General features: G+C 63.3%; 3 protein-coding genes across 5 annotated transcripts; 2 read left to right on the top strand and 1 right to left on the bottom strand.

Annotated features, from left to right (window-relative positions):
- Window positions 1-116: 116 nt before the first annotated feature.
- FBXO46 (F-box protein 46) lies at window positions 117-3396 on the top strand (the record flags this gene model as incomplete). The annotated part of the gene is made up of 2 exons (XM_080636059.1): window positions 117-174; window positions 1604-3396. The coding sequence occupies exon 2, from the start codon at window positions 1648-1650 to the stop codon at window positions 3394-3396; it is 1749 nt and encodes a 582-aa protein (XP_080492185.1). The 5' UTR covers window positions 117-174; window positions 1604-1647.
- Window positions 3397-4756: 1360 nt separating this feature from the next.
- On the top strand, window positions 4757-10093 carry QPCTL (glutaminyl-peptide cyclotransferase like; the record flags this gene model as incomplete). The annotated part of the gene is made up of 7 exons (XM_080636052.1): window positions 4757-4975; window positions 5444-5590; window positions 6646-6918; window positions 7386-7541; window positions 8718-8817; window positions 8900-9016; window positions 9948-10093. The coding sequence occupies 7 exons, from the start codon at window positions 4757-4759 to the stop codon at window positions 10091-10093; spliced, it is 1158 nt and encodes a 385-aa protein (XP_080492178.1).
- Window positions 10094-10181: 88 nt separating this feature from the next.
- On the bottom strand, window positions 10182-20179 carry AKT2 (AKT serine/threonine kinase 2). 3 transcript variants are annotated; one of them, XM_080636048.1, is made up of 14 exons: window positions 19993-20179; window positions 19178-19253; window positions 18925-19053; window positions 18306-18417; window positions 18073-18223; window positions 17837-17968; window positions 17680-17745; window positions 17535-17603; window positions 17251-17373; window positions 16616-16744; window positions 14984-15198; window positions 13132-13219; window positions 12397-12499; window positions 10182-11177 (listed from the first exon to the last, which is right to left on the bottom strand). In XM_080636048.1, exons 2-14 carry the CDS (start codon window positions 19221-19223, stop codon window positions 11098-11100), a joined length of 1443 nt encoding a protein of 480 aa, XP_080492174.1. In that variant the 5' UTR covers window positions 19224-19253; window positions 19993-20179; the 3' UTR covers window positions 10182-11097. The 3 variants fall into 3 exon arrangements, 2 of the variants coding, with proteins under 2 accessions (XP_080492174.1, XP_080492175.1); XR_013958601.1 differs by lacking the exon at window positions 13132-13219 and having other exon boundaries at window positions 11113-11177; XM_080636049.1 differs by lacking the exons at window positions 10182-11177; window positions 13132-13219 and having other exon boundaries at window positions 12347-12499.
- Between the last annotated feature and the right edge of the window lie 98 nt (window positions 20180-20277).

Raw genomic sequence — 20277 nt, 5'->3', positions numbered from 1 at the left:
TTATGCTCATCGCGCATGCGCGGAGTCCCCGCATCACCGTCTCCGTCGGACTACAACTCCCATCGTCCCCTTCGCGGCGGCGCAGGCGCGCTGCGCGGCGGCTGTGCGCACGCGCCGGGGGGCACCCCGGAAGCGGCGCGGAGAGGCGGAGCGGCCGCGCCCGGCACCTGCCCGGTGAGCGGGGGAGGGGCGGCGGCACCGGGCGGGGCCCGGGGCAAGGGCCCGGGGGCGGAGGGGGCGGTGCGGGCCCTGCAGCGGCGCTCGGTACCGGCCGCTGGGCCCGGGGACGGCGCTCGGGGAGGGGGGGGTGTCCCCGTAGGCCCGGCCTCCCGACACCCCCCGGGGGTCAACGGAGACCTCCCTCTCCCCTCTCCCGTTACCCCCCCGGTGCGGGGCGGGTGGCACCGGCCGGGCCCACGCGGGACCGGGGCGGGCGGGGACACGTGACCACGCCCCCTCCGCGCCGGCCACGCCCCCCGCTGGCTGCGGCCGCGCCCCCTCGGGCCACCGCGCTGCCACCGTCCATATATGGGCATGGCCCGAACGCGGCTTCCTGATTCGCCGGTGCGGTCTGTAAGGGGGCGTGGCCGCTGGCGAGGGGCGGGGCCTGGCGCCCTTTGCGCCACGGGCGCTTTAAGGGCAAGGAGCGGTGAGGGGGCGGGGCTTGGGAAAGGGGCGGGGCTTGGGGGCGTGTGCAAAGGTGGGGGGCATTGGGGTCACCCCATGGGACCCACAGCGAGACCCACAGCCCCATAGCGGGTCCATACTGGTCCCACCTGCCCCAAATTGGGTCCATACTCATCCCACCAGCCCCATAGCAGGTCCATTGTGGTCCCACCAGCTCCATATTGGGTCCATACTCATCCCACCAGCCCCATAGCAGGTCCATTGTGGTCCCACCAGCTCCATATTGGGTCCATACTCATCCCACCAGCCCCATAGCAGGTCCATTGTGGTCCCACCAGCCCCATATTGGGTCTATGCTCATCCCACCAGCCCCATAGCAGGTCCATTGTGGTCCCACCAGCTCCATATTGGGTCTATGCTCATCCCACCAGCCCCACAGCAGGTCCATTGTGGTCCCACCAGCCCCATATTGGGTCTATGCTCATCCCACCAGCCCCATAGCAGGTCCATTGTGGTCCCACCAGCTCCATATTGGGTCTATGCTCATCCCACCAGCCCCACAGCAGGTCCATTGTGGTCCCACCAGCCCCATATTGGGTCTATGCTCATCCCACCAGCCCCATAGCAGGTCCATTGTGGTCCCACCAGCTCCATATTGGGTCTATGCTCATCCCACCAGCCCCATAGCAGGTCCATTGTGGTCCCACCAGCTCCATATTGGGTCTATGCTCATCCCACCAGCCCCATAGCGGGCCCATTCTGGTCCCACCAGCCCCATATTGGGTCTATGCTCATCCCATCAGCCCTATAGCAGGTCCATTGTGGTCCCACCAGCCCCATATTGGGTCTATGCTCATCCCACCAGCCCCATAGCGGGCCCATTCTGGTCCCACCAGCCCCATAGTGGCCCCAGCATCCCCATACTGGCCCCATAGTGGCCCCAGCAGCCCCGCTAACAGCGCTCTCCTCTCGGCAGTGCCGGCGCCGCGGCGGCCGCCCTGGCAGTGCCATGCAGCCCTGATGGAGCCCAACGCCTTCCCGCAGCTGCAGCTCTGGTGCCCGCGGCCCTTCGGCACCTACAGCCAGAACAAGCCATGCGCCGGCCCCGGCACCGCCAAGAAACCCTTCAGCCCCTCCTGCCGCCACACCGAGAACACGCCGCCCCCCGGCACCGGCACCGGCACTGGCACCGGGACCGCTCCGCCTGCCGCTGCGGCACCGCCGGCACCGCCAACGCCGGCATCGGAGGAGGGCCGGGTGCTGCTGGACACGTGGTACGTCATCAAGCCCGGCAACACCAAGGAGAAGGTTGCTTTCTTCGTGGCGCACCAGTGCGGCACCGGCGCCCGCGCCAGCACCATGAAGGTGAAGGGCAACTGGGGCAGCGACAGCTCCAAAGCCAAGCGGCGCCGGCGCTGCCACGATGCCGCCAAGGCCAAGGCGAGTGCGGTGGGCGCCAGCCAGGAGCCGGCTGAGGCGGCCGAGCTGGTGTCGGTGGCGGAGATGGTGGCGCTGGTGGAGCAGCGCGCGGCGCTGGCGCTGCAGAGCTTCCCCCCGGTGCTGGTGGAGGCGCCGGGCGGCGATGCCAAAGCGCCGAGCGCCGCCGATTGCAGCCGCGTGGCCGAAGCCGTCGCCCACTTCGAGTCGCGGCACCGCGATGGTGCCGCCAGACCCAACGGCTTGTGCCGGCCCGGTGCCGAATGCACGGCAGCGGCAGCGCCGGCGGCACCCGGTGAGGTCCGCATCGCCTTCCGCATCGCCAGCGGCCACGAGCCCCACGCTGGCCCCGCTGCCGGCACCGAGCCTGGCAGCGCCGCCCGCCCCGGCTGCGTGTTCGTGAGCGGCGCCGGCGCCGGCGGCCGCGCCAAGGACAAGATCACGTGCGACCTGTACCGGTTGATCAGCCCCTCCCGGGACGTGCTCCCCACCAACGTGGAGCTGCTCCTGGCGGCCGCCGGGCCCAAGGCTGATGGCGATGGTGACGCCGCGGCGCGCGTTGAGGGTGCATCGGCGCCGTTGGCCAAGGCGGACGCGTGCGAGGGCTCCGCGGAGGCGGCGCCGGGGCGGGATTGCGCCGCCGGCTTCCACGTGGACGTGGTGGTGACCGGCGTCGTGGACCAATGCGTGTTCTACGGCAAGGACAGCGCCAAGCAGGTGACGGAGGAGACGGTGCGGCTGCCGGCGGCACCCAAGGACGAGCCCTCCCCACCGCCGCCGCCGCCACCGGGGCAGCTCTTCCTCTTCCCCATCACCGAGGAGCCGGCGGCGGCGGCGGCACCGGACCCAGAGCCGGTGGCATCCGACCCGTCGCTGTGCCGGTTGTACCGCCACGTGTCCCACGACTTCCTGGAGATCCGGTTCAAGATCCAGCGGCTGCTGGAGCCGCGGCAGTACATGCTGCTGCTGCCGGAGCACGTCATGGTGAAGATCTTCAGCTACCTGCCCACCCAGGCGCTGGCCGCCCTCAAGTGCTCCTGCCACTACTTCAAGTCCCTCATCGAGACGTTCGGCGTCCGCGCCGCCGACTCGCGGTGGACCCGGGACCCGCTCTACCGCGACGACCCCTGCAAGCAGTGCCGCAAGCGCTACGAGAAGGGGGACGTGTCGCTGTGCCGCTGGCACCCCAAGCCCTACCACCACGACCTGCCCTACGGCCGCTCCTATTGGATGTGCTGCCGCCGGCCCGACAAGGAGGCGCCCGGCTGCCGCGTGGGGCTGCACGATAACCACTGGGTGCATCCGGCGCCGCGGCGCGAGGACGGGAGGTGAAGGGGGGGGGGGGGGGAATGGGGGGGTTTGGGGGGGTTCGGGGCGATGGATGAGGAGGAAAAGAAGAGTGAAAACCAAAAAGAGCGAGTTTGGAGTGGAAATGGGGGGGGGATGGAGCCGTGCCGGGCGCTGGTGCCGTGGTGCCGGTGCCATGGAGGATGCTGGCCCCATGGCAGTGGCCTCATGGAGGGGGCTGGCCCCATGGTGATGATCCTACGGAAGGTGCTGGACCCATGGAGGATGCTGGCCCCATGGCAATGCCCTATGGAGGGTGCTGGCCCCATGGTGATGGCCTCATGAAGGGGGTTGGTCCCATGGCAATGACCCTATGGAGGGTGCTGGCCCCATGGTGATGGCCTCATGAAGGGGGTTGGTCCCATGGCAATGACCCTATGGAGGGTGCTGGCCCCATGGTGATGATCCTACAGAAGGTGCTGGACCCATGGAGGATGCTGGCCCCATGGTGATGGCCTCATGAAGGGGGTTGGTCCCATGGCAATGACCCTATGGAGGGTGCTGGCCCCATGGTGATGATCCTGCAGAAGGTGCTGGACCCATGGAGGATGCTGGCCCCATGGTGATGGCCTCATGAAGGGGGTTGGTCCCATGGCAATGACCCTATGGAGGGTGCTGGCCCCATGGTGATGATCCTACAGAAGGTGCTGGACCCATGGAGGATGCTGGCCCCATGGCAATGCCCTATGGAGGGTGCTGGCCCCATGGTGATGATCCTGCAGAAGGTGCTGGACCCATGGAGGACGCTGGTTCCATGGCAATGCCCTATGGAGGGTGCTGGCCCCATGGCGATGATCCTGCAGAAGGTGCTGGACCCATGGAGGACGCTGGTTCCATGGCAATGCCCTATGGAGGGTGCTGGCCCCATGGTGATGATCCTGCAGAAGGTGCTGGACCCATGGAGGACGCTGGTTCCATGGCAATGCCCTATGGAGGGTGCTGGCCCCATGGCGATGATCCTACAGAAGGTGCTGGACCCATGGAGGATGCTGGCCCCATGGCAATGACCCCATGGCGGATGCTGGCCCCATGGTAGTGGCTTCATGGAGGGGCCTGGCCCCATGCTGATGACCCTATGGAGGATACTGGCCCCATGGCAATGATCCTACAGAAGGTGCTGCCCCATAGCAGTGACCCCATGGAGGGTGCTGGCCCCATGGTGGGTGACATCATACCGCGGATGCCTCCCCGGTCACCGCGACGTCACACGTTGCCCGTGACGTCACACCGACGCTGCTCCGCCCGGCTCCGGACGCGGCGCTCGCGGACCAGAAGGGGGCGTGGCCGAGCCCTCCCCTCGCCCAATCCGCGGCGGCCCCGTCGCCCGCTGGCCCCGCCCCTCGCCATGCGGAAGGGCGCCGCAGGGTCCCGCCGCCCGCGGCCCGCGGGTTCGGGGCCCGGGCCCGGGCCGGTGCCGCTGCCGGTACCGGACGCGGTGGCCGCTACCGGGCTCTGCCCCCGGCCCCGCCGCTGCCCGCGGCCGCTGCTGCCGCTGCTGGCGTTGGCGGCCGCCGCCGGGCTCCTCTACAGCGCCTGGCCCCGGGGGGAGCGGGACCGCGGCCCGGTGAGCGGGGGGGGGGCGGCATCGGGACCCCATCGAGACCCCGCAGACCTCATCGGGACCCCACAGACCCCTCCTGGGCCCCCCCCGGGCCCCGACATCCCTGAGACCCCCTCGAGCCCCGCACCCCATCACTGGGGACACCCAGACCTCCCCAGACCCCTTATAAGGGTACCCAGACCCCCCCGCACCCCATCATTGGGGGCACCCAGACCCCATCACTGGGGGCACCCAGACCCCATCATTGGGGGCACCCAGACCCCATCACTGGGGGCACCCCGACCCCATCATTGGGGGCACCCAGACCCCATCACTGGGGGCACCCCGACCCCATCATTGGGGGCACCCAGACCCCATCACTGGGGGCACCCAGACCCCCCCCCCAGACCCCATCATGGAGGCACCCAGACCCCCCCCCAGACCCCATCATTGGGGTACCCAAACCCCCCCCATTTGACCCCGTTCCAGCTCCCCCCCGCCGCGCCCCCCCCCTCCTCGGACCGATCCCTCCGGCAGCTCCTGGAGCTCTTGGATCCGTCCCGGCTCCAGCGGCGCTTCCTGCGGCCCTTCCTGCGGGAGCGGGTGCCGGGGGGGCCCGGGAGCCGCGCTGTGCGCCAGGTAACACCCCCATTGATCCCCATTGACCCCCATTGATCCCTGTTGATCCCCATTGACCCCACTGATCCCAATTGACCCCAATTGATCGCTATTGACCTCCGTTAACCCCCGTTGACCTCCATTGACCCCCATTGATCCCCACTGATTCCTATTGACACCCATTGATCCCCATTAATCCCTATTGATCTTCATTAATCCCTATTCACCCCCATTGATCCCCATTGCCCCATTGACACCCAATTGACCCCTATTGATCCCGATTGATCCTCATTAATCCCCATTGACCCCCCATTGATCCCCATTGACCTCATTTACACCCCATTAACCCACTTTGACCTTCATTGATCCCTGTTGACCCCCACTGATCCCCATTGACCTGCATCGATCCCCATTGACCCCCACTGATTCCTGTTGACCACCATTGACCTCTATTGATCCCCATTGACCCCCACTGATTCCTGTTGACCACCGTTGACCCCCATTGACCCCCATTGACCTCCATTGATCCCCATTGACCCCCACTGATTCCTGTTGACCACCATTGACCCCCATTGACCTCCATTGACTCCATTGATCCCCATTGACCACCATTGACACCCATTGATCCCCATTGACCCCCACTGATTCCTGTTGACCACCGTTGACCTCCATTGATCCCCATTGACCCCCACTGATTCCTGTTGACCCCCATTGACCCCCATTGACCTCCATTGATCCCCATTGACCCCCACTGATTCCTGTTGACCACCATTGACCCCCATTGACCTCCATTGACCTCCATTGATCCCCATTGACCACCATTGACACCCATTGATCCCCATTGACCCCCACTGATTCCTGTTGACCACCGTTGACCTCCATTGATCCCCATTGACCCCCACTGATTCCTGTTGACCACCGTTGACCCCCATTGACCCCCATTGACCTCCATTGATCCCCATTGACCCCCACTGATTCCTGTTGACCACCATTGACCCCCGTTGCCCCCCACTGCCCCCCGTTGACCCCCACTGGCCCCCATTCCCTGTCCCCCCCCGGCTGCTCCCTGCCCGCAGCACATCACCGGCAGCCTGGAGGCGCTGGGCTGGCACGTGGAGCTCGACGCCTTCACCGCGCCCACGCCGCGCGGCGCCGTCACCTTCACCAACGTGGTGGCCACGGCGGCCCCCGGCGCCGCGCGGCGCCTGGCCCTCGCCTGCCACTACGACACCAAGGTGCTGCCGGCGGCCGCCCCCTTCGTCGGCGCCATGGACTCGGCCGCGCCGTGCGCCATGATCCTGGAGCTGGCGGCGGCGCTCGAGCGGCCCCTGCGGCGCGCCAGGGACCAGGTGGGCGCTGGGAGGGGGGCCCCATGGGTTGTAATGGGCTGAAATGGGGCGTAATGGGGGGGAAATGGGACATAATGGGGTCCCCATGGGTTGTAATGGGGTGAAATGGGCTGTAACGGGGTCCCTAAGGTTTATAATGGGGTCCCTATGTGTTGTAATGGGGTGAAATGGGATATAATGAGGTCTCTATGGATTATAATGGGGTGAAATTGGACATAATGGGGTGAAATGGGACACCATGGCATCTCTATGGGTTATAATGGGGTTCCTATGGGTTATAATGGGGTGAAATGGGACACAGTGGGGTGAAATGGGCCATAATGGGGGTGAAATGGGCAATAATGGAATTCCCAAGTGCCATATTGGGGATCCCATGTCCCACATCCCGTATCCCATATCCAACATCCCGGCTCCCATATCCCGGATCCCACATCCCGGTGCCCCTTCCCGCTGTGCCGGGGCCGCAGGGCGCGGAGGCGACGCTGCAGCTCCTCTTCCTGGATGGGGAGGAGGCGTTCGAGGCCTGGAGCGACTCCGATTCCCTGTACGGGGCCCGGCACCTGGCGGCGCGCATGGCGGCCACGCGGCACCGCGGCGGCCCCGGCACCCAGCTCAGCGCCATGGTGAGCCCGGGGGGGTCCCTATGGGCACAGTGGGGTCCCCATGGCCATAGTGGGGTCCTTACGGTCTCATTGATGTCCCCACATGCTCATTGCTGTCCCTATGTCCCCACTGATATACCCATTGATGTCCCCATTGATGTTCCCATTGACGTCCCCATTGCTGTCCCCATTGATGCCCCCATTGCTGTCCCCATTGATGCTCCATTGCTGTCACCATTGACGTCCCCATTGATGCCCCCATTGCTGCCCCCATTGCTGCCCCATTGATGCCCCCATTGCTGCCCCCATTGCTGTCCCCATTGATGCCCCCATTGCTGCTCCCATTGATGTCCCCATTGATGCCCCCATTGCTGTTCCCATTGATGCCTTGATTGCTGTCCCCATTGATGCCCCCATTGCTGTCCCCATTGATGCCCCCATTGCTGCTCCCATTGATGTCCCCATTGATGCCCCCATTGCTGTTCCCATTGATGCCTCGATTGCTGTCCCCATTGATGCCCCCATTGTTGTCCCCATTGCTGTCCCCATTGCTGCCCCCATTGCTGTCCCCATTGTTGCCCCCACTGATGCCCCCATTGCTGTCCTCCTTGATGCCCCCATTGCTGCCCCCATTGATGCCCCCATTGATGACCCCATTGCTGTCCCCCTTGATGCCCCCATTGCTGCCCCCATTGATGCCCCCATTGATGACCCCATTGCTGTCCCCATTGCTGCCCCCATTGATGCCCCCATTGCTGTCCCCATTGATATACCCATTGATGTCCCCATTGATGTCCTCACTGATGTCCCCATTGATGCCCCCATTGATGCCCCCATTGCTGTCCCCATTGATGCCCCCATTGCTGCTCCCATTGATGTCCCCATTGATGCCCCCATTGCTGTTCCCATTGATGCCTTGATTGCTGTCCCCATTGATGCCCCCATTGCTGTCCCCATTGATGCCCCCATTGCTGCTCCCATTGATGCCCCCATTGATGCCCCCATTGCTGTCCCCATTGATGCCCCCATTGCTGCTCCCATTGATGTCCCCATTGATGCCCCCATTGCTGTTCCCATTGCTGCCCCCATTGCTGTCCCCGTTGATGCCCCCATTGCTGTCCCCATTGATGCCCCCATTGATGTCCCCATTGCTGCCCCCATTGATGCCCCCATTGATGCCCCCATTGCTGTCCCCAGAGCCTGCTGGTGCTGCTGGACCTGTTGGGCGCTCGGGCCCCCGCCATCCACAGCCACTTCCCCAGCACCCACCACTGGTTCCTGCGCCTCGTCCACATCGGTGCGGCCCCGGGGGGGGGGGCACGGGGCTGGGAACCTGGGGGGGGACCCAGGGGGTCTCAGACCTCGTGTTCCCCCCCCAGAGCAGCGGCTGCGGCGCCTGGGGCTGCTCCATGCGGCCCCCCAGGACCCCCCCTTCTTCCGCCTCAGCCCGGCCCCGGGGCCTGTGGAAGACGATCACATCCCCTTCCTGCAGAGAGGTGAGCCCAGGTCCCACATCCCCTATCCCACATCCCACATCCCACATCCCCTATCCCACATCCCAAATCCCACATCCTATATCCTATATCCCACATCCTATATCCCATATCCCATATCCTGTGTCCCACATCCCACATCCCGTATCCTAGATTCTATATCCCATATCCTGTATCCCACATCCCGTATCCTGTATCCCATATCCTATATCCCACATCCTATATCCCATATCCCATACCCCATATCTCATATACCACATCCTATACATATATCCTATATCCTATATTCCATACCCTATGTACCATACCCCATATCCCACATACCCCATTATCCCATTATCCCGCCGCCCCGATCCCACTCTCCCACAGGGGTGCTGGTACTGGAACTAGCTCACTGCCGTTCCCTATATCCTATATATCCCATACGCCATATCCTTTATCCCATACCCCATATCCTATATCCCACATCCCATATCCTATATCCCACATCCCATGTATCCCATATCCTATATCCCACATCCCATATCCTATATCCCACATCCCATATATCCCATATCCCATATCCTATATCCCACATCCCATATCCTATATCCCACATCCCATATATCCCATACCCCCTACCCCATATATCCCACATCCCATATATCCCATACCCCATATATCCCACATCCCATATACCCCATACCCCATATCCTATATCCCACATCCCATATACCCCATACCCCATATCCTATATCCCACATCCCATATCCTATCTCCCACATCCCGTATCTCCCACATCCCACATCCCATATCCTATATCCCACATCCCATATACCCCATACCCCATATCCTATATCCCACATCCCATATCCTATCTCCCACATCCCGTATCTCCCACATCCCATATCTCCCATATACTGCATTACCCGCGCCCCGCTCCCGCTGCCCGCAGGGGTGCCGGTGCTGCACCTGATCCCGCTGCCGTTCCCGCCGGCCTGGCACACACCCGAGGACACGGAGCGGAACCTGCACCCCCCGACCCTGCAGGATCTGACCCGGATCCTGCTCCTCTTCATCACCGAATTCCTGCAGCTCTGAGCCTCTCCCCCCCCCCCCGCACCGGGGCCGCATCCGGATTCCTCCCAAAACCAGCGCCAAAACGCCCCAAATTCCAAAAATTCCCGGTTTATTGCTCGTACCGCCCGGCGGGGGAGGGGCAGGAAGGAAGGGGAGGGGGGACCCCCCTGTCCCTTCCCCCACTTTGAGTCAATTCACCTCAATGAGGGCCCCGTGAGGCCGGAGCGTCCTTGGGGCCCGGAGCCGGGAATACCGGGAATGCCGGGAGCGGGATCCGGTGACGCCGTCACCGCGGGTAAGGCACCGGCGAAGCCAAATGGGGGTGGCGGGGGGGGTCCCCGGCATCTGTCCCCACCACCATGGGTGGGATCTGGTTGGGATCCAGTTGAATCCCGGTTGGGACCCAGTTGAGTCCTTGCTGGGATCCAGTTGGGATCTGGTTGAATCCCGGTGGGGATCCAGTTGGGATGCAGTTGAGTCCTGGTTGGGATCCGGCTGAATCCCGGTGGGGATCCAGTTGGGATGCAGCTGAATGCTGGTTGGGATCTGGTTGAATCCTGGTTGGAATCCAGTTGGGATGCAGCTGAGTCCTGGTTGGGATCCGGCTGAAGCCCGGCGGGGACCCAGCTGAGTCCTGGTTGGGTTCCTGTTGAGCTCTGGCTGGGATCAGGTTGAGATCCAGTTGGGATCGGGGGGAGCTCCAGTTGGGAACCAGCTGAATCCCAGTTGGGTTCCTGTTGAGTCCTTGTTGGGTTCCAGTTGGGATCCTGGTGTTTCACTTGGGATCCAGCTGAGTCCTGATTGGGATCCGGTTGAGTTCCTGTTAAGTCCTGAACTGGGATCTGGTTGGGATCCCATTGAGTTCCGGCTGGGATCCAGTTGGGATCTGGTTGAGGTTCTGTTGGGATCCGCTTGGGATCCAGTTGGCTTCAAGGCAGAGCCAGCAGTGTGGGATGTGTGGGGCTGGATGGAGCCCATGGGGGGGTCCTGCCCTCCAGGTCCGTCCCCCCCTGGCTCCGGCTCCATCATTCCCGGATGCTGGCGGAGTAGGAAAACTGCGGGAAGTGCGTCCGGTGCTCGTCCTCCGGGGAGCCCAGGGCATCGTCTGCGGGCAACGGGGACGGGCTGAAGGGGGGGTGCCCCCAGACCCCCCCAATGGTGCCCAATGGGGGGTCCCAGCACCCCACAAACACCCCCATGGGGGTCCCTACACCCCATAACCCCCCCGTCTGTGTCTAATGGAAGGTCCCAGCACCTCTAAACCCTCCCCAATGGGAGGTCCCAGCACCCCATGAACACCCCCATGGGGGTCCCAGCACCCCTAAACCCCCCCCAATGGTGCCCAATGGGGAGTCCCAGCACCCCCAAACCCCACTCAATGGTGCCCAATGGGGGGTGCCAGCACCCCCAAACCCCACTCAATGGTGCCCAATGGGGAGTCCCAGCACCCCCAAACCCCCCTCAATGGTGCCCAATGGGGAGTCCCAGCACCCCCAAACCCCACTCAATGGTGCCCAATGGGGAGTCCCAGCACCCCCAAACCCTCCCTCAATGGTGCCCAATGGGGGGTCCCAGCACCCCCAAACCCCCCACAATGGTGCCCAATGGGGAGTCCCAGCACCCCCAAACCCCACTCAATGGTGCCCAATGGGGGGTGCCAGCACCCCCAAACCCCACTCAATGGTGCCCAATGGGGAGTCCCATCACCCCCAAAACCTCCCTCAATGGTGCCCAATGGGGAGTCCCAGCACCCCCAAACCCCACTCAATGGTGCCCAATGGGGAGTCCCAGCACCCCCAAACCCTCCCTCAATGGTGCCCAATGGGGGGTCCCAGCACCCCCAAACCCCCCACAATGGTGCCCAATGGGGAGTCCCAGCACCCCCAAACCCCACTCAATGGTGCCCAATGGGGGGTGCCAGCACCCCCAAACCCCACTCAATGGTGCCCAATGGGGAGTCCCATCACCCCCAAAACCTCCCTCAATGGTGCCCAATGGGGAGTCCCAGCACCCCCAAACCCCACTCAATGGTGCCCAATGGGGGGTGCCAACACCCCCAAACCCCGCACAATGGGGAGTCCCAGCACCCCCAAACCCCCCTCAATGGTGCCCAATGGGGAGTCCCAGCACCCCCAAACCCCACTCAATGGTGCCCAATGGGGAGTCCCAGCACCCCCAAACCCCGCACAATGGGGAGTCCCAGCACCCCCAAACCCTCCCTCAATGGTGCCCAATGGGAGGTCCCAGCCCCTCCAACCCCCCCATGAAGCCCAATGGAAGGTCCCAGCCCCTCTGTGGGTGTCCCCCCCCCCGGGCCGGCTCACAGCGGTCGGGGGGGGTGATGGTGATGGACTGAGCCGTGAACTCGTCATCGAAGTAGCGCGTGTCGACCTCCGACGTCACCTGCGGCTTGAAGGGGGGCACCAGCTGCGGGGGGGCACCCGTGAGCGCGGGGGGGCCCCTTTGGGTGCTATGGGGGGCTTTTGGGCCCCTTTGGGTGTTAGGGGGGGGGGGAGGTGTTGGGTCCCTTTGAGTGCTATGGGGTCCATCTGGATGCTATGGGGTCCCTTTGGGTGCTACTGGGGGGTTTGGGTCCCTTTGGGTGCTATGGGGGTGTTTGGGGTCCCTTTGGGTGCTACTGGGGGGTTTGGGTCCCTTTGGGTGCTATGGGGTTTCTTTGGGTGCTATGGGGGGTTTTGGGTCCCTTTGGGTGCTATGGAGGGGGTTTGGGTCCCTTTGGGTGCTATGGGGTTTCTTTGGGTGCTATGGGGGGTTTTGGGTCCCTTTGGGTGCTATGGGGTTCCTCTGGGTGCTATGGAGGGGGTTTGGGTCCCTTTGGGTGCTATGGGGTTCCTCTGGGTGCTATGGAGGGGGTTTGGGTCCCTTTGGGTGCTATGGGGTTCCTCTGGGTGCTATGGAGGGGGTTTGGGTCCCTTTGGGTGCTATGGGGTTCCTCTGGGTGCTATGGAGGGGGTTTGGGCCCCTTTGGGTGCTATGGGGGTGGTGTCAGGGTGCCCCTGGGTGCTGTGGGGGGGTCAGGGTGCCCCCGGGTCCTTCACCTTCCTCTGCACCACGTCCTGCCAGTTGATGGGGGCGAAGAAGCGATGCTCCATCACCTCCTGCGCGTCCCTGGGGCCCCCTCCGAGCCTGCCCGGGGAACCAGGACCAGGATCAGGATTGGGACCGGGATCAGGATCAGGATTGGGATTGGGATCAGGATCAGAACTGCGATCAGGATCAAGCCCAGTACCAGGACCGGGACCGGGATCAGGATTGGGACTAGGACCAGGACTGGAATCAGGACCAGGATCAGGCCCAAGACTGGGATCAGGATTAGGACCAGCATCAGGATCAGGCCCAGTACCAGGACCATGACCACGATCAGAAGTGGGATCAGGCCCAGACCCAGTAGCAGGACTGGGACCAGGATCAGGATCGGGACCAGAACCAGGACCAGGATCAAGACCAGGACCAGTACCAGCTTCAGGACCAGGATCGGGACTGGGATTGGGCCAGGATCAAGACCATGACCAGGACCAGGACAGGGATCAAGACCAGGATCAGGCCCAGGACCAGGATCAGGCCCAGGATCAGATTCAGGCCCAGGATCAGGTTCAGGACCAGGATCGGGACTGGGACTGGGGCCAGGATCAACACCGGGGCTGGGATCAAGACCAGGACCAGGACCAGAACCAGGATTGGGACCAGGATCAAGACCAGGACCAGGATCGGGACTGGGACGGGGGCCAGGATCAAGACCGGGGCCGGGATCAAGACCAGGATCAGGACCAGGACCAGGATTGGGACTGGGATCGGGACCAGGATCAGGACCAGAACCAGGATTGGGACCAGGATCAAGACCAGGACCAGGTTCAGGACCAGAACCAGGATTGGGACCAGGATCAAGACCAGGACCAGGTTCAGGACCAGGATCGGGACTGGGATCGGGACCAGGATCAGGACCAGAACCAGGATTGGGACCAGGATCAAGACCAGGACCAGGTTCAGGACCAGGATCGGGACTGGGACGGGGGCCAGGATCAAGACCGGGGCCGGGATCAAGACCAGGATCAGGACCAGGACCAGGATTGGGACTGGGATCGGGACCAGGATCAGGACCAGAACCAGGATTGGGACCAGGATCAAGACCAGGACCAGGTTCAGGACCAGAACCAGGATTGGGACCAGGATCAAGACCAGGACCAGGTTCAGGACCAGGATCGGGACTGGGATCGGGACCAGGATCAGGACCAGAACCAGGATTGGGACCGGGATCAAGACCAGGACCAGGTTCAGGACCAGGATCGGGACTGGGACGGGGGCCAGGATCAAGACCAGGACCAGGATCAAGACCAGGACCAAGACCAGGACCAGGATTGGGACTGGGATCGGGACCAGGATCAGGACCAGAACCAGGATTGGGACCAGGATCAAGACCAGGACCAGGTTCAGGACCAGAACCAGGATTGGGACCAGGATCAAGACCAGGACCAGGTTCAGGACCAGGATCGGGACTGGGATCGGGACCAGGATCAGGACCAGAACCAGGATTGGGACCAGGATCAAGACCAGGACCAGGTTCAGGACCAGGATCGGGACTGGGACGGGGGCCAGGATCAAGACCGGGGCCGGGATCAAGACCAGGACCAGGTCCAGGACCAGGATTGGGACTGGGATCGGGACCAGGATCAGGACCAGAACCAGGATTGGGACCAGGATCAAGACCAGGACCAGGTTCAGGACCAGGATCGGGACTGGGACGGGGGCCAGGATCAAGACCGGGGCCGGGATCAAGACCAGGACCAGGTCCAGGACCAGGATCGGGACTGGGATCGGGACCAGAATCAAGACCAGGACCAGGTTCAGGACCAGGATTGGGACTGGGCTCAGGCCCATTCCCCCCCATCTCACCTCTGCTTGGGGTCCTTCTTGAGCAGCCCGGCCAGCAGGGCCCTGGCGTCGGGCGCGAGGCTGCGGGGGAAGCGGAGCTCCTCGAGCAGGATGAGCTCGAAGAGGCGCTCGTGGTCCTGGTTGTAGAAGGGGAGGCGGCCGCAGAGCATCTCGTACATCACCACCCCCAGCCCCCACCAGTCCACGGCGCGCCCGTAGTCGTTGTCCTCCAGCACCTGCGCCGGGCGGCAGGATGAGACCCCCCCGCGGCCTCGATGCAGGGGGATATCCCTAGGGATGCGGGCAGGGATACCCCCGCCACGGGATGGATGCGGGCAGGGATACCCCCGCCATGGGATGGATGCGGGCAGGGATACCCCCGCTATGGGATGGATGCAGGCAGGGATACCCCCGCTATGGGATGGATGCGGGCAGGGATACCCCCGCTATGGGATGGATGCAGGCAGGGATACCCCCGCTATGGGATGGATGCAAGCAGGGATACCCCCGCTATGGGATGGATGCGGGCAGGGATACCCCCGCTATGGGATGGATGCGGGCAGGGATACCCCCGCTATGGGATGGATGCGGGCAGGGATACCCCCGCTATGGGATGGATGCGGGCAGGGATACCCCCGCTATGGGATGGATGCGGGCAGGGATACCCCCGCTATGGGATGGATGCGGGCAGGGATACCCCCGCTATGGGATGGATGCGGGCAGGGATACCCCCGCTATGGGATGGATGCAGGCAGGGATACCCCCGCTATGGGATGGATGCAGGCAGGGATACCCCCGCTATGGGATGGATGCAGGCAGGGATAGCCTTGTTATGGGATGGATGCAGGCAGGGATAGCCTTGTTATGGGATGGATGCAGGCAGGGATAGCCTTGTTATGGGATGGATGCAGGCAGGGATAGCCTTGTTATGGGATGGATGCAGGCAGGGATACCCCCACTATGGGATGGATGCAAGCAGGGATAGCCTTGTTATGGGATGGATGCAGGCAGGGATACCCCCGCTATGGGATGGATGCGGGCAGGGATACCCCCGCTATGGGATGGATGCAGGCAGGGATACCCCCGCTATGGGATGGATGCAGGCAGGGATACCCCCGCTATGGGATGGATGTGGGCAGGGGTACCCTCGCTATGGGGGTGTTATCCCTAGGGACGTGGGCAGGGGTACCCTTGCTATGGGGGTGTTATCCCTAGGGACGTGGGCAGGGGTACCCTCGCTATGGGACGGATGTGGGCAGGGGTACCCCCGCTATGGGATGGATGCGGGCAGGGATACCCTCGCTATGGGATGGATGTGGGCAGGGGTACCCTCGCTATGGGATGGATGTGGGCAGGGGTACCCTCGCTATGGGGGTGTTATCCCTAGGGACGTGGGCAGGGGTACCCTCGCTATGGGATGGATGCAGGCAGGGATACCCCCGCTATGGGACGGATGCAGGCAGGGATACCCCCGCTATGGGACGGATGCAGGCAGGGATACCCCCGCTATGGGATGGATGCGGGCAGGGATACCCTCGCTATGGGATGGATGTGGGCAGGGGTACCCTCGCTATGGGGGTGTTATCCCTAGGGACGTGGGCAGGGGTACCCTTGCTATGGGGGTGTTATCCCTAGGGATACGGGCTCGGATACCTCTGGCGCCAGGTACTCGGGGGTGCCACAAAAGGTCTTCATGGTGGCGCCGTCGCTGATGCCCTCCTTGCAGAGGCCGAAGTCGGTGATCTTGATGTGGCCGTCCTTGTCCAGCATCAGGTTCTCCAGCTGGGAAAGAGGGCAGAGGGATGAAGCGGGAGGGAAGCAGGACCAGGATTGGGATTGGGACTGAGATAGGGACCAGGCTCAAGATCGGGATCAGGATTAGGATTGGGATCAGCATCAGGATTGAGACTCAGAGAGGGATCGGGATCAGGATTGGGACTGAGATAAGGATTGGGATCAGGATCAAGATTGGACTGAGCTAGGGACTGGGATCAGGATCGGGACTGAGATAGGGACCAGCATCAGGATCGGGACTGAGATAGGGACCAGGATCAGGACTGGAATCAGGATTGGGATTGGGATCAGGATCAGGATTGGGACCGAGATAAGAACCGGGATCAGGATCGGGACCAGGATAAGGAACAGGCCCAGTACCAGTACTGGGATCAGGATCAGGACCAGAATCAGGACTGGGACCAGGACTGGGATCAGGATCAGATCCAGGACCGGGATCAGGCCCAGGCGCAGGCGCGGGAGGGCCGAGGCAAGGGTTGAAGCTGCGGCGGTACCTTGATATCCCGGTAAACCACATCCCGGGAATGGAGGTATTCCAAGGCGGAGACGATCTCGGCGCCATAGAAGCGGGCCCGATCCTCGGTGAAGACGCGTTCCCTCGAGAGGTGGAAAAAGAGCTGGGAAAGCACAGGGAGAAAGGCAGAATCCGGATCAAGCAGGGCTTTGAGACGCTCCCAAATCCTTGTGGATGATGGGGAATGCTCCTGAAAGCAGATTTTAGGGATAAAGCGGGATATACTGGGATAAAGGGGGGATATGGAAAGGGGGAAGCTCCCACCTCGCCGCCGTTGGCGTATTCCATGACGAAGCAGAGGCGGTCGTTGGTCTGGAAAGCGTATTTGAGCGCCTGGAAAAGCGGGAAAAGGGGGATATGAGGGAAGCTCCATGGGGATGGAGGAGCCGGGGCGCGGGCTGGTGCTTACGGTGAGGAAGGGGTGCCGGGTGTTCTGCAGCACCCGGCTCTCGGTCACGGTGTGAGCCACTTCATCCTGCGGGGGGAGAGGCACTCAGTGCCGGGATCCATAGGGAATTGCCAACGGGGTGATCCCGGCCCGGATCCGTACGGATCCCGGCCCGCACCTTGGCGATGATGACCTCCTTGCGTAGGATCTTCATGGCATAGTAGCGCCCGGTGGCCTTTTCCCGCACCAGGATGACCTTCCCAAAGGTCCCTTTGCCCAGGAGCTTCAGGTAATCAAAGTCGTTCATGGTCTGGGAAAGGAAAACCATGGAATTCGTGGATCCGGGATGGGAAAAGCATTCAAAAAGCCTTTATCCCATGGAGCCATCCCCGTTCCCGCCCCATTCCCACTCACGGCCTTGGCGCGGGATTTGCCGATGGCCACCTCCATCTCCTCGGCACCGGGGCCGTCCGTGGATCCACACTTGTATCCCATGGGATCCACCTCTGGCTCCTGGGTCTTGAGGCTGTTGGCGACCGTCTGGATCGCTCGCATCCACTCCTCGCTATGGGATGGGAACAGGGAGGCAATGAGGGAGCTGGGGGCTGGTCGCCCCCTATTCCCATGGGAATCCAGCCGTCCCGCACCGCTCCTCCGGAGTATCCACATGGAACGTCCTCTCGATGACCGTTGTCCATTGCAAGCAGCGGATGACGAAGGTGTTGGGGCGCGGGCGCTCCGTCTTCATCAGCTGGCACTCTGCGTTCCAAGCAGGACGGTTTGGGAGCAAGGATCCTCATCCCAGATCCCAGCACCGGGAAGCAGGGCATCATTCCCGCATCCATGCGGCTGCGGAACCCCCTTGCCCCTGCCCTCCCTTCTCCTCATGCATCCCATGGAGCAGAGACCAACGTCGCCATAGACCTGCCCTTGGGACCACAGAGATGCTCCCAAGATGCTCAGTTGCATCCCAACACCTCCTGGACCACCAAGGCCACGTCCTCCATAGCCCAACATCCCCCCTGTGGGGAACAAGGATGCTCCCAACACCTCCTGGACCACCAAGGCCACATCCTCCATAGCCCAACATCCCCCCTGTGGGGAACAAGGATGCTCCCAACACCTCCTGGACCACCAAGGCCACATCCTCCATAGCCCAACATCCCCCCTGTGGGGAACAAGGATGCTCCCAACACCTCCTGGACCACCAAGGCCACATCCTCCATAGCCCAACATCCCCTCCAGCCCTGGTGCCCCCCCATTTACCGGCCACAGAGAAGTTATTGAGGGGGGGCAAGGCCTGCTCCGGGCTCTCCGGTCGCTCCTTGTATCCAATGAAGGAGCCGTCGCTCTTGAGCAGGAAGTAGCGGGGCCGCCACGTTTTGATGTATTCACCTGGGATTTTGGGACGCAGGAGTTTAGGATGCGGGAATCTGGGATGCGGGAAGCTGGGATGCGGGAAGCTGGGATGGGAAGCACAGACACCACCACCACCCCCCCCCATTGGTGCTGGGCTCACCTCGCTTGTGCAGCCACCCCTCCTTCACCACCAGCACCTCGGTCATGGCGGCGCCGGGGCTAAGGCCAGCCAGGACCTGCGGATGGGATGGGAATGGGAATGGGATGGGATGGGGATGGGAATGGGATGGGGATGGGTCGGGAACGGGATAGGAATGGGGATGGGAATGGAATGGGAATGGGGATGGGAATGGAATAGGAATGGGACGGGAATGGGATGGGGATGGGAACAGGATGGGAATGGGACGGGAATGGGATGGGGATGGGAATAGGATGGGAATGGGACGGGAATGGGATGGGAATAGGATGTGATAAAGGGGATCCTGCCGTTCCCATTCCTTGGGATACGGATCCCAAAAATCCCAACACTGGGATGGGATTGGAGAGGGGGGATTCCGCCATTCCCATCCCTTGAGATATGGATCCCACACTGAGGGACCCCAACACCCCCCAGCCATAGGGGGGCAGAAAGCGCCCCCCACACCCCTTCAATGCAGCTCCATGGGGCCCCCAGAGCCTGCCTGGGCCCTATAGAACCCCCCAGACCTGCCTGGGGCCTTATAGAGCCCCTTAAAGCCCCCCCCGGCCGCCCCGGACCCCCCCATCGCAGCGGGTGGTTCGCTCCCCGCCGCATCCCCGACCCCGCGGCGGGCGAGTCCACAGAGAGGCCGGGGGAGGGGAAGGGGTCAGAGCGCTCTCCCCCCTGCGGAGGGGCGCGGGTGGTGCGGTCCGCGCGGCGGCCGCCGGGGGGCGGGCGAGCCCATGGCGCGGCGCGGGGGGGGAGTGAAGGGCGCGGAAGGGGGGGCTGTTCCTCACCTGTCATGGACACCGCGGGCCCCGCCGGCTCCCGCCGCTCATCCCGGCCGGATCTTGGTTCAACGGCGGCGGCAGCGGAGCCCCGCCGGGTCGGGAGGCGGAAGCGGAAGCGGGCGGTGTCGGCGGGACACGGAACCGGAGGGGGGACACGGAGACGGGAAAGACCCCGCTCGGCTCCAGGCGCCGCGCTGCGCATGCGCCGAAAGGGGGGGAGCGCATGCGTGGAGAGGGCAGCCCCGCCCCTCCCGCGCAGGCTCAGCGCTCACGCAACGCCTCCTTTCAAGT

The sequence above is a fragment of the Psittacula echo genome (assembly GCF_963264785.1).
Source record: "Psittacula echo genome assembly, chromosome: 29".
Taxonomy (NCBI): Eukaryota; Metazoa; Chordata; class Aves; order Psittaciformes; family Psittacidae; genus Psittacula; species Psittacula echo.
Note: the sequence above shows the minus strand (reverse complement) of the source record. Positions and strands in the feature narration are given on the sequence as shown.

Bases quoted from the DNA above. Each gene is read 5' to 3' on its own strand.
- AKT2 (XM_080636048.1), bottom strand. From the start codon at position 19,223: ATGACCGAGGTGCTGGTGGTGAAGGAGGGGTGGCTGCACAAGCGAG. The intron at 19,054-19,177 runs GTGAGCCCAGCA...CCAAAATCCCAG, and splicing joins GGGGTGGCTGCACAAGCGAG to GTGAATACATCAAAACGTGG. The intron at 16,745-17,250 runs GTACCGCCGCAG...CCTCTTTCCCAG, and splicing joins TGGTTTACCGGGATATCAAG to CTGGAGAACCTGATGCTGGA.